Below are 13293 nucleotides of genomic sequence, written 5' to 3'. Positions count from 1 at the left end.
AAGCATTGCTTTTTATCACAAGTCAGGAAGATTTTAACAAGAAGATAATAAAATGTACTAGGAGGTAAATGCATAAGTTTACAAATGTAGGGTATGTTTGAGTTTTCCCTCAAAGGGGAAATGACGCCTGGGTAAAGTAGTGCGGGATAGTTGCGGAACCTGGCCTGATCTGCGGCGCTCCCTGCACACTTCTCTTCGCTTTTCTAGATCTTCCTCGGTGACGTTGGTCAGTGAACGGAATTTGCCGAATGCACACTGCATAGCAAGAGAATTAGTTTCGGCTACTAGAGAATGAAAGTGATATTTTCTTTGTTTATTTACCTTCATCAACCACTGACAATCAATCATCTTTTTTGGCATGTTCTATTGTGCATGTGGGCAAAGTGTTAATTTGCTTGTATAGCGGGGCCAACATGTCTGGCCTGCAGCTGCATATTACCTGTACAACTTGAAAAATCTCTAGCGAATCAGTCAGATTCACGATGGTCGGTTCGCTCAGCTTGAATAACGTCAAAGCGACTCGAAATAGGACACTGGATCCTTCACTGATACATCGAGTTAGATATTCTATCTCTAGGAGCCGGACATGCAAGGGACTCTTACTAGAAAAAACAATCCCAAACTCGCAAGACAGTCTACAATAAAGAGGGCTTTTCATTGAGAGATCAAGTTATCGATATTCTTAAGCAATTTTCTTACCTCGACCGGCAAAACATTGATAAACAGTGTAAGGAACCAATGGTTAGTTACAAGAGTGATGGATGGCATGGATACGCCGTCAGCAGCCGAATCCCAAAAGGATTTCTTGTCGGCGACCTTGGACCAGATATGCGGCATCCGTTCCCACAGCAGCATCATAAGAACGGTTTGATCGATACTTGACCCTTCCATGGTCACGTCGTACACGCCCGCAGGAAGGATGTTCTGTATGATAGTGACAAGTGTCCAGAATGCCTCTTCCTCCGGCATAAACAGCAAAAGCATGCCGACAATGTAATTGAGCGACTGGCAGTATCCAATGGATGGCGAGTACAGCGAGAATGCTGAGAGAACGCGATGCAAGGCAGATATGATAGGTGGCTGTGGACCAGCAAGCGGCGACGGGGTAGTGGTAGTAGCAGAGTTGTTGCTGTCGTTGGAAGGGCGCGATGATTCGAAAGCACCAGCCGTGCGGTACTGGATATTGTCCGGGAACGTACGATGCAAGTCTCGCTTGATAATATCCGCAAACTCGTTCTCGTCTCCTAGCTGCTCGGCCTTGTTTACAAACTTGTCATAGACACCTGGGTTAGCAGCCATCTTGGCCTCCGCTCCGCTGTAATGCAGCCAAGCTTTGCCTCGCAGCTGCGGTGGAATGCCTTTGCGAATATACCGTCTCACTTGAGCACGTGGAGCGTGTGTGTAAGTCGAGGACATGTAAAGGAACAATAATAATAGATTATCACAGCAAACCTTGCGGGCTTCTCTCTGGAAACTTTTGGTCGTTTTCCTGCAATATTTGGTGCCACCGCGCCATGCGCCGATCAATGATCGGCTGATAACGAATTTCAAACTCGTGGTATTCTTCTATAGAAAGCCACTGGGTCGCCTTGTTGAATCCATAGCGGTCCCTGAGAAATAGCTTAATTAAATAACCGCGATGATCAAGGGGAAAAGTTGCCCTTTAGATTGTACTTACGTTTCAGAATTCTCGTCAAGAGACACCGGTGGGGGTGGTTCGGTAAATTGATGATTAGATTGTACATTGTCGTTCTTGTGTCCAGTGAGTCGTTTGAATAACTGTCGGGGAGATGCAGCGTGATGATGGTGATGATAATTATGATGGGATGGATGATGTTGTTGACTATTTGATGAAGCATTCTTCAAATTCTTCTTTACAACCGAAGGAATAAATGCTTTCTTGGATGCTCCCTCTCGCTGAGCAAATGATTGCTCGGTTGTCGTGGGAGACGCAGTTAATGTATCGGCGAGGATGGGCGGAGGTGTCCAATGCGTTCTATTATTTTGCGTGGGAGATGAATTACTGGATGTAGCAGTGCTGGCGGCAGCTGTGTTTGTTTTTAAAGGTGATGGTCGCACAGCTCTCCGTATCAAAACACCTTCAATAATTGCGCCTGCCTCGTTGCTACTGTTATTACTACTATTGCTAGGGTTGCTCATGTTGCTGCTCGCTGTAACGGTTGTTGCTGGAGACTCTGCGATTACATTGTTGCTGCTACCGCTGCTACTGCTACTACCACTGCTGCTGCTATCGTCGTCAGACTCGGAATCCGAATCGTCGTCGTCAGGAGCAACACTGATCGATATAGCTCTGTGGCGGCTAAGACATATTTGCGACGGTGCTCGCGGTTCCTCCTTTGGTTTCAATGTCTTTTGCTGTACAAATGTATCTGATCTCTGGCGCCGGATATTATTTGCGCTTAGAGCTGCGGCTGCATAGACCGAGACTGTGTTGCTTCGTAGAGGAAGATCGCCTGACGATGACTTGTGCAATGAAGGGACTGGAGCCCTTTCGACCAGCGACTCTGGAATCTGAAGCGATCCCATAGTGAGTCGAAAGACGGGAAGAGCCTGTTAAAAATTTGAGCTGTGCAAGCAAGAGTGGGCAAAGGGAGGAGATTTTTGACAATGTCCACCTTGAGCACATTTACCATATCTGTCTTAACGGATGCCGAATCTTCAGGTCCCGCTTGTCGGTGCGCATCATCAGGTACTCTTGACACGCTCTCTGACACACACGTACCTCGTTTCAAGGAGGGAAAAGGAGGACGGTAAATAGCTAGTATCTTCTTGGCCAGGAGATCGATCTGCTTTTCTTATACCACGGATATCTCCCACAGACATCCGACCCGTGGATCCTGACAAACTCCACTCGAGCATGCGGATGGGGACGTGGGGGAAGTCGTGTTACAATGAAAACTATCGTACAGAATATATTTTCATTTCCAAATAATGAAATGCTTACGAGAAATCTGCTGTCTCTTTCTCGTTCTCTCTTATCCTTTTACTTTTTTCCTCTCCAGCATTTCTTTACCAATTGCATCTTAGTAAATGTATAACAACACTAGGAGAGGCTTGGATCTAACCGTTATACATTTTAGTCTAGTGCTGTTTCTAGCGGGCAATTCACACCTGGAGCCTCGGCGATCTACGTACCCGCCCTGAACCCAGCAACATATGTGATGAAGCGCGCATGTGTGTGTGGCCTTGAATAGCAGCAGCAAATTTTCATTGGACTTACGCTGCTTTGATAATTGTTTTAGCACTACCTGGAAAATTATGAGGAAAATCAATGCAAGGAAGAATGAAAATAAAAGTCGAAAAAAATGAATAAGAAACAATGGGACATTTTTCCCTACCATGGACATGGACCCTCTTAATCATATAGCTGCAATAAATGCATGTCCTCGTGCATGCTACAGTATCTCGGAGCCAATACTAGCTTTAGCAATGAGGACAATGAGTCGCTGACGCTATTTGCCCCCTGACAATGCAGCAAGTTTTTTTTAAGGCAAACAGGACCATAGGCTCGATCAAAATAGTAGAAAACAGTTTGTGTGCATAGAAATAGCTTTTTTACTTTACAGGCAAGTATCACCTTGGACAGTTATCCATCAATTGTTCGGTATACCTTAAGCACGAGGCTCGAGCGATTCCAGATGCTTGGAATTGAATTTGCAGCATGTCAGCAGGCTATGTAAAAAATATATTTCTTGCTGAACTGAGCAAGAAACACGGCAGCAATGCCTTGTCACGCAGTCCTACGCGGCTCGCTGTAGCTCACTGCACTTGGTAAATATAGACCGCTGCACACACCCCTTAATCAGCGAGTAACAAATAATAGACATTGTACCTATCCGTGATTAAACAGTGAAATCTGGTGTGTGGGCGAATGCAACCAAGAAAGGAGGCAGGATGATGTTGCAGCAGCAAGGTTTCCTTCCCTTCTCTTGCATCCCGCTCTTTTTATTTCCTTGTACATAGCCGGTGGCGAATGTCCTTCAATTTTATTGAGTTGCCTCTTTTCTCCATATTTCTTTTATAATTTAACCGAGCTATATTTTTCTTCTGTGGTATTTTTTAAATTGTGCAACAACATGGACCCTGAAAAGCGGCGTAGTCGCGGCAACTTCGTTTACATTGTAGACCCATCATCCTCGTCGTCGTCGTCGTCAAATATTCAACGACACAAAGTTTACAGGAACGAAAAGCATGCTTCACCAACGCACCGCACTGCCCAGCAAGCTCACTATCCTCACTGCAATCCTAAATTACACCGTTCGATTTCACCACCTCCGAGACTCACGATTGCGGAACGATTTATGATGAAACATAGCCCAAGCGGGCATTCCATCCCGGGAGACACACGACACAACGGCGAGAAGACCGAGGTCAATCAAGATAGATACAGCATTGAAAAAGAAAGTGATCAGCAAGGAGAGCCGGTTTACTGCAACGTTGATACGCTGCCATCCCCGCAACAGCAACAATTATTGTTAGCGAGCAACGTCAAGCACCATCGAAACCTTAGCAGCAGCAGCAACAGCAGCAGCGGCAACGGCAATTTTGCCCAGAAGCCTCCATCAGAGTTTGATGTCAAGAGAAGCAGCGACCAAGAAGCGGCAGATGTGTGGCAGGGGAGAGAAGCTGCAAACTCAATCCAGCATCAAAGGCGTGGACCAGGGCAAAGACGATACAGGCACGCTGCATGCGCGATCGCACTGTTTACGCTGATTTTGGTCGTCGCGGTGGGAGTTTTCGTATCGTGGCCACGCACACCTCTTGTTCGGATCAACGGACCGGCGATGTTGACGATGCCACCAAAGATATCAAAGACCGAGTACGTGAATGCTGCCGGAAACGTCGCTTTTGAGACTGGCTGGCTGGTCCGAGCCACGATCGATAGCAACGATAACTACATCCCGCTACCGTTCGCTCCCGACATTGTCGTCAAGGACGCGCTTACAGGCGTGGTCGTAGGCCATTTGGATACAAAGCAGTACCAAGTCGTAACTATACCTCCGCAGACATTAACGGATGTCACGCTGCCAATCCACGTTGATTACGAGGCACGGGATGCTTCTGATACAACATTTAGCAATTTGAAACGCGGATGCATGGCGGCTCCGGATGAACGCCGCGAATCACTGCAACTCCAATTTTGGATCACTCTGCATTATCCTGCTTTGGACACACTAGGCTACAAACCTTCTTTGGTGGCATTGCCGGCAACGGGAGGATTTGCTTGTCCGCAAGCATAAACTTTTGTAAATAAATACACATAGAGAAAAACAAAGTAATACAATGGTCCTCTTCATTTCGGATTTTATTTGGTTTTCTTCTTGTTCCTGACTGCGAGATACATATCTGGGAATTGGCAGACAGTGCACTCGTATGGAAAGAAGTATGTAAAAGAAAGAGGGGGAGAGATAGAGGAGGGAGGGGGATCTGGTGGAAAAGCTTTTCATGCATGAAGGGAGTAAATGGAGAAAAGAAACAGAAAGACTAGTAATACTTATTTACATGATATTTGTTGTTGCTAATGATAAGCGGTGATGATTTCATTTGTTGGCACTGTAGTCCCAAATACGAACATCGCCGTCATCAGACGCGGAAATGATTTTGGTATCACTGAGAGCTACAGCAGTCACTGGACCGCTGTGACCCTCAAGGGCATGCATGCAACGTCCACTCTCCATATCCCACACACGCACTGTTCTGTCGTGCGATCCCGATACGATCCGGAGGCTGTCAAACGCTAAGCTCCAAACGCCTTCAACGTGACCAAACAGTGTGCGGAGACATTTTCCTGAAAAATCCCAAAGCTTGATCGTGTTATCAAGGGCAGCAGAGAAAATGATGGGGTTCTCTGAAAGCGAGGGCGGACACGTTTCGTTGCTCAAGTGCTGCTGTATTGGTCGACGATCGCCATTCTCAGTTGCGCAAGCTGGTTGGAAATCAAACCGACCGGTCAGGTGGTTGTTATTGTTATTGTTGTTGCCGTTGTTATTGCTGCTATTTGCCACATTCGAAGGCATGATTGGCGTCATCTCCTGACCAAAACGATGCTTAAACCCCTTGGGGCTCGGCAACGCAACTTGAACTTGTCCGACATGTCCGCGGAAGACTTGGACGCATGATCTTGTACGCAGATCCCAAAGGCGTACCGTGGCATCATCGCCAGCCGAGAGTAGAAGATTGTCCTGAGGGCATAAACGTACACAGTTTACCCATTCGGTGTGACCAGTGAGAGTACAACATTCCCCAGCCTGAAAATTCCAAACACGGATCGTGTAATCAGTAGAGCCGCTAGCCATCAATTTCGAATTGAAATGCAGGCTAAGGACACCCCCTGTGTGACCCTCGAGCGTCCGTATACACCGACCGGTGTGCCAATCCCAAATCTTCAATGTGTGGTCCATGGCGCCCGTCACCAGCTTTGCACTATCAAACTGCAATGCTCGAACACATCGCGTGTGACCTGTCAACTGGCGAATCTGCTCCCCCGTCTCTAGATTCCATATTCTCACGGTCTTGTCGTATGAGCCAGTCATTAAAATGTTGCTTGCATCGCAAAATTGGACGCACATCACGCCATCTGTGTGCCCTTGGAGAACCCGCACGTTGTAGTTATTCCGGCGCCAGTTCCGTTCCACAACTAGCCGCTCGCTGTACACTTCCTTCCATGGTCTTCGTCGAGTTTCACATGTTGATCCGGCCGGATAGCTGCCGCTTTCAAAGGATTCGACTGAAGCTCCATTCTGGATCTTGCTGCGTTTAGGAGGCGATTCGAGGATATCTGCTGGTCCGCATGCAGTTCGCAGAGGTGAGTCGCTGGGTCGAATAGCCATAGCGGCGCGTTTGCGCACCAACGTTGCTGCTGCTGCTCGCTTCTTATCTAGCAATGGCAGGCCCCAACCGCATTTTGTACATTTCTTATCGATATGCTGCTCGCACATGCGGTGCCACAACGCATCGTCGTCTGCAAGCGCCTTCCACGTCCTAGATACCTGTGCAGCATGGCACAGCGATTTTGCGTCCAAATAGGAGAAAATCCGAAGCGAGACCTCACGAGGAAGGATGCAGCTGAAGTCTATGCGCAACAGAGGTTTGATCTCATCATACAGGAAAGAGAGCTGAGGCATACAGCATGTTGACAACAATCCCTTGAGAATGAGAATGCGCTGATCGGCCGGTGCAGCCGAGAACAAGGACCAAATGTGCGTGATGGCAGCTTTGTCTTCTGTTGATAAACAGTCCATTTGCTAAAGACGTTAGTGTTAGTAAAGCACTGTGCTTATGAGCGAGAATATTTGTGACAACAAATTAGTACCCTTTGAACATCCTCAAAATTAAACGAGTCTGGCATGCGCTTCTTTGTCAAATCAGGCCGGTGGCGATAACACAGTTTTCTAGAATTGGAGATCTGCGTCGGTACATGGCGAGACAAAAAGCTTTGGTGAATATCCGGCGCAGAATTTGAGTCGAGTCTGTTTGTGTCATTCGATGGTTCGTCTTTGTCGTCCATAAAAGCTCAGGTGCAAGGAAAGATAGAAAGAAAAAAGCCAACAAGTGTCCCACGGATATTCGCTACCCCGTTCTGGCGCCCAAATGTTGATTCACCACCCTCGGCGGAAATTCCCAGCCGGTGGGTTCCTTGATTCGTCTTTTCCTCCGGCAACCTTTACCCCACCTTAGGAAAATCTGGGCAGACTGCTGACAGAGCGCCAAAAATGCCTTTCTGATTAATCAACAAGATTATCTACAATGCTATGGGAGGTCGACTGTCTAAAACTCACAAAGCTGTGTAAGGGTGGAAATACAGTTGATACCACTGTTGTGAATATGCTTCAATGTCTAATAGCTGACAAATGCAATTGTCTCTCTATTTACGTATTTGGAACAGATGGCACATGCCCCAAAAATTTAAATAAAACAATGACTGTCTATGTCTTGTCTGTTTGCTGTTATTAAGGTACAGTATGTCAGGTAATACCTCGAGCTATATGTTCCAGGTTTCAATCGTCTTGGTTACGTGCATTATTCAATATTTCGACATCGTCATTCGTCCGAGGGAAATAAATGATAATACCAGATGTTATTCAATCTTTGTAAGATGTATTTTTCCGCGTCATATGTCTGCTCCAATCTTTTACCCGTAATAGAAGTTGAGTGGGAGAAGGCACGGTGGCGCATTGTTACCCTATCGAGATAATTACTTCAAGCATAAGTTTATTCTGGAAACCAATCTCCTGTATTGCCATTAACCCTAACAGCTATGTCTTCTGAAAAAAAAAAACCTGTCTAGCAAGATATATCTTTATTTTCAGTGATCCCTTTCGAAGAAGTTCTTATGTAGCAGACTCTACGGTTTCGCCTTACATCTTGCCTTCCCGATAGCATTACTACCGTGAACATTATCTTTCCAAAAATTGTATCTTATAATGTCTGTCTCCAGAAAGAATAAGCAGAAGTATTGCCGGCATTTTCCTTGTTCTTTGCTGATATACCGCTTGTTTGTTAAGACTTTTTTTAATATTGATTAAAATAGAAGATGTCTACAACTCGACTTCGCAGGACAATCTGTTTGGTGCCGCAGAGCTCCAGACATGCAGATTCAAGATTACATCCGAAAGACTTACGATGATTTTTTCGAAGCACTTGAACGACCATAAGCAGAGTACGACTCTTCTTGCAGTAAAATCTATGCTATACAATATCAAAAATGAGTACTGTAAGCATCTTGACTGCTATTTTCAATATTGTATTATCTTGCCAAAAATGACGGTACACTTTTCAATGAATGATTGTATATCTATAGCAATAAAATTCAGTGTAAAATGATTGTAGCAACCTAGTTAGTTGCATAGTCGCTTCGTTCACTTATTTCTATCTGTAGCTTTTGAATTTTTGAATATAATCTATGGAATTTCATTGACGTCTGCTCGTTCCATCCTAAATATACCGTTGCTATGGAAAACATTCTGAAGATGGCAGGTGCCGTCGAGTAAAATGTCCGACCTCTAGGGAGCGTCAGAGAAATTGACGTCTGTGCGTCTTCTTTGCTATGAAAATCGCCAGAAAATGTAATTTTTTCTACATGTTTAACTGCCCCATGTCTACAAATTTGAAAAGCTTTCATTTGGTACCAAGCATGCCTACGAACTGTGAAAAATTACCACAAGCTCATGAAAACAAAAAAATAAACAGGTTTATAAGGCAAATCGGGGAAATCTCTTCCACCGCCATGGTCTTCGGACCCTCTGGCACATATTAAAATTGGAACGATACAGAGAAGATTAGCATGGCCCCTGCACAAGGATGACACTAAGCTTCGAGATGGATACGCTCTACGGAGCAACTTTTTTTTGGCAACCTCTTCTTTTGCTTTGTTACTTTTCTCTTCAAGAGCTTGCTTCGAAGAGGATCGTTGTTTTGGGGCCTTTTTTTTTCATTTGTCATCGCAAAAAAACTCAGTAGCACCCCTGCACCACCTCCGAAAGAAGGAACCATTCCAGTGAAGTTTTGTACAATGAAATATGGTCAAATAGACGAACAAGATGAAGGTTCCCACAGGCAGCTTTTACAGTATCTCTTGGAGGAAAATGTGGCGAATGGTGGGTAGATGCAAGCATCGAATTTTCACATGCACCTTGGCACCGGTACGTCATCACTGATGCATATATATTTTTTGAAACAGTTGAATTGCTACTTCTTCTTGGGACGACAAGCATTTCAATCTGAAGCAAATTCTCAAACAATACAGGGAAGGCTTTGGGATAAACAATTCCCGCCAAGATGAATATATTTGTTCAATTCTGAATCTTCCTTCTCCAGTCATCAAGACGAAGGTGCAAAATTATCGTTGTTGCCTTCTACAGTGAATTTGTATTGTCTTTCTTGAAATCTAGTAGTGATATGTAGACGTACACCAGGCATTGGTCAAATCCAGGACGAAATTGAATGTATCTCTTATATTTAAAGGCTTGACCCTTATTGTGGTCTTTACAATAAGATGTACATACATATATTTACCTATCATGATGGAGCCTAGGATCCAAAAGATAACAGCGCCAGGCCTCTCAAAGTAATGCATCCATCAGTAGTTTACAAAATAATACAAGTTTATCGTCGATGAGGTGATTGGGGCGTAGGCGATGGATGATGATATTCATGGTTTTCATAGTAAACCTCTGGAGGATATGCATGGTACTGCTGTTGTTCATCTCCCCAATATGCAGGGTAGTAATTCGTGTGCTGCTGGTGCTGTTGTTCAAAAGGCATCATGCTATACTGTTGCTGTGGTGGAATTGGGGCCAATGCAAGAGTGTAAGAACCCATCTGATAAAATTGAGGCTGCGCTGTTGGCAACGTTGGGGATGGCATTCTGTTGTCGTAGGTAGCTGCAGGAGGAGAGTAGGGTTCGTAGCCGGTGCTGTAGAATCGGCCCCCGCCCCCGTCCCCGTTGAAGCCGCCGGTATTCGTCGCTGTCATTTGTGGTGGCTCCTGCTGGAATCGAGGACTAGCAAATATTTCTGATATCGCATCAATCTGTCCATCATGTTTATCGTCTGTCGTGGATCGCTTGCGCACAAGCAAAAACCCTCCAAAGACCTTATTTATGCTCAAATTGGATTAGATTCTTAAACTTATTTTCCTTTTACATGGTTTCCTGAATCATACCAACGCGGCAGCGACTACGGATCCAATGGCTATCCCTGCTATTTCTGGCGACGAGAGATTAGAGGAAGAGCCTTGGTCTCCTGATCCTTGCACGCTTTCGTGAGAGGACGATGGTTTCACGGAGCTCGAAGAAGAACTGCTGGACTGTGCCACTGATGAGGATACAGGTATTTTCGATGGCGATGATGATAATGATATTGACGACGAAGGACGTGATGCAGAGGAAGGTCCAATTGTTGGGAAAGAAAAGCTAGGCAAAATGTTGGAGAATGACGATGTTGGCCGAGCAATTCCGCCCGACGACGAGAAACCAGTAGCAATGTCCTGAAAAAATGTAATGGGTCCGGCTGTAGCAACCATTCCATTGTTTCCTTGTAACCTCAGGTGATACTTCGATCCTGGCTTTATTGTACTCGGTGCTGTCACAATTGCGTATGCAGTCTCTGCAGAAATATTCTGTGCTAGCGTTCCTGTAATCTGAAGAGCTGCGCTGCTCGGTCCTTCTGCGAGTTGAATCGTAATTGATGTCACAAGAGGGTCTGAAGTCCAAGCAACCCGAAACATGGCATGAAGCCCAATTCTACTGTTGGATGCCGGGCTCGTTATTGAAAAAGCTGTCGTTCCGTAGAAGAATAGTATTGATAATAGGAAAATACAAGTCAATCCAGCTGACATGATGAAAAGATTAAACGAGAGACCAAGTAAATGACAACAAAGGAAGAGGGAAAAAATTTATTTGTTTAGTATCCGGGTTTTCACAATGGCTACACAAGGCGATGTAGTACCAGCGCACACAGAGTGGGAAAACAACGAGCTTCTAAGAGATGAGATCACAAAAAGCTTGTTTTCGCCTCCGCTGCGCTCTTCGTTGATGATAATACTATTTCATACTTCAAAATTGCTCTGCACTTTTGTAATTTATATAATACAGTCATAATTTGGGCTCAATGGGTCACTGAAAGGTTTGCAGGACCATTGCTTGCATTTTTCATGTTCTCGCATCAACTTCCGTGCTTTAAAATAACAAATATGTCGAAAAAGTATATGCCGAAGCTCCTATTGCGGTACTCATTCCAGGATCCATTCAATTATTTATTATAACCTTTTTGCGCCAAATCTCTTGTTTAGACACCAGCATTTCGGCTGAACTTTGACAGTTTTATAGGTGTCTAGATGCATTGAACAGAAACATGCTACAGCGCAAAGTCATCAAATCTCTAGAAGAATAAATAGGAACCAGTAGATTCGCGAGAAATTTTATCTGCATGGTGATTTGGCAGACAAGCATAGATGACGATTATACTCCAGTACGAAGTCAGTTAGTCTTGACAGGAAAAGCTCTGCTGGTGAAGTTCCTGCAGGCAGCGACTATTCAATCCTTGGCGAGAACGTTTACAAATCAAGCGCCCTAAAATAATCATGTCAAGTAACCCGAGCTTTTAGACTGGTTCTGTGAACAATTCACGCATTAATCTACCTTTAAGATTCATATTCGCATCTTTATAATATAAAAGACTTGACAAAATTTATTACGAAGATAGCAATACAATCAGGAGCAAATAAGATGTTCTGGAAAGAAACGAAAAAGGGAGGATATCGACGAACAAACGATTTTTTAGGACACTGTTTGTAGCCAACTGAACAATCATTCATATTACTTACGCAAAAAGCATTCTCGGAATTCACCGGTGACCTCCCACACACCTAAAATATAATGATATGATAAATACCTTTATCATATACAAGGACAATAGGAAACTCACCGTTTGACTGGTGGTGGGGGTGAATCAAGAAAATCCAGGGCTTACGCCGGAAGGCGGCCTGTGATGGAAGAGCTGCCCCGTTCGCATGAAATGATGCATCCTGGACTATAAGAAACCAACTGATTAGAATTGTATAATCGATATTGGGCGTTTGATCTTGAGGCAATTCATTGTAGACAATAAGCAAGAGTAATGTTAAGCAAAAAAGGCATAAGCAAATGCACAAGGGATCAAGACAAAGGCTACTATGGGACAGCTATAACAAGTAGAGTGAGTGCCAATGGTCCCAATAAGCAAACGTATAACAACCTTACCGGGGATGCAACGAAAAACAAAGCAGAGCCAAAGGACAACAAACACAAATGCTTCATCTTTTATATATTTTTGTCTATTTGCTCATGATCATATGCTCTCATGCAATATAGTTTCAGTGATGTACAGGTCATGAAAGCCGTCTGAGAAGTTTCATACGTCAACCTAGCAGGGAGCTTATCAGTAAAACATACAAACCTGATCAGAGTCTTCTCTATAGAAGAATATGCAGCACGCTTATGCATCCGAGCTAACACAGTTGAATTGTGCAGCTGCACAGAAAGCCTTTAAATAAAGGTATACATAGAATATGAAGAAGATATGCACTTCAGATGGCAAGCATGCGTCTGATATAAGCGATATTGACAGTCTCTGGATGCATAAAAGAAGAGATAATACCTGTTATGACTGCATCAGAGTTCTTTCAGGCTAAGGTCATGATTGATGGTCCTTCATTATTGGTGAGTCATGCAGCAATTGAAAAATAATGTGGATTTCATACAACGGTATCCGTTTTATACTGATCGGATACGAA

The 13293-nt window shown here is 44.4% G+C and overlaps 4 protein-coding genes across 4 annotated transcripts; 1 reads left to right on the top strand and 3 right to left on the bottom strand.

Moving 5' to 3' along the window:
* Nucleotides 1–78: 78 nt before the first annotated feature.
* Nucleotides 79–2547, bottom strand: VTP01DRAFT_6947 (uncharacterized protein; the record flags this gene model as incomplete). The annotated part of the gene is made up of 7 exons (XM_069385904.1): nucleotides 79–255; nucleotides 322–363; nucleotides 440–545; nucleotides 604–635; nucleotides 700–1379; nucleotides 1453–1610; nucleotides 1679–2547. The coding sequence occupies 7 exons, from the start codon at nucleotides 2545–2547 to the stop codon at nucleotides 79–81; spliced, it is 2064 nt and encodes a 687-aa protein (XP_069243320.1).
* Nucleotides 2548–4097: 1550 nt separating this feature from the next.
* Nucleotides 4098–5261, top strand: VTP01DRAFT_6946 (uncharacterized protein; the record flags this gene model as incomplete). Its single annotated transcript, XM_069385903.1, has 1 exon — nucleotides 4098–5261. The coding sequence occupies one exon, from the start codon at nucleotides 4098–4100 to the stop codon at nucleotides 5259–5261; it is 1164 nt and encodes a 387-aa protein (XP_069243319.1).
* Nucleotides 5262–5561: 300 nt separating this feature from the next.
* On the bottom strand, nucleotides 5562–7528 carry VTP01DRAFT_6945 (uncharacterized protein; the record flags this gene model as incomplete). The annotated part of the gene is made up of 2 exons (XM_069385902.1): nucleotides 5562–7265; nucleotides 7334–7528. 2 exons carry the CDS (start codon nucleotides 7526–7528, stop codon nucleotides 5562–5564), a joined length of 1899 nt encoding a protein of 632 aa, XP_069243318.1.
* Nucleotides 7529–10125: 2597 nt separating this feature from the next.
* Nucleotides 10126–11247, bottom strand: VTP01DRAFT_6944 (uncharacterized protein; the record flags this gene model as incomplete). Its single annotated transcript, XM_069385901.1, has 2 exons — nucleotides 10126–10614; nucleotides 10684–11247. 2 exons carry the CDS (start codon nucleotides 11245–11247, stop codon nucleotides 10126–10128), a joined length of 1053 nt encoding a protein of 350 aa, XP_069243317.1.
* Nucleotides 11248–13293: the final 2046 nt, after the last annotated feature.

Source organism: Rhizomucor pusillus, assembly GCF_041956525.1.
Source record: "Rhizomucor pusillus strain CBS 183.67 unplaced genomic scaffold VTP01scaffold_3, whole genome shotgun sequence".
In the NCBI taxonomy this organism is placed as follows: domain Eukaryota; kingdom Fungi; phylum Mucoromycota; class Mucoromycetes; order Mucorales; family Lichtheimiaceae; genus Rhizomucor; species Rhizomucor pusillus.
The sequence above is the reverse complement of the archived record's forward strand: the minus strand, read 5'-3'. Positions and strand labels throughout refer to the sequence as shown.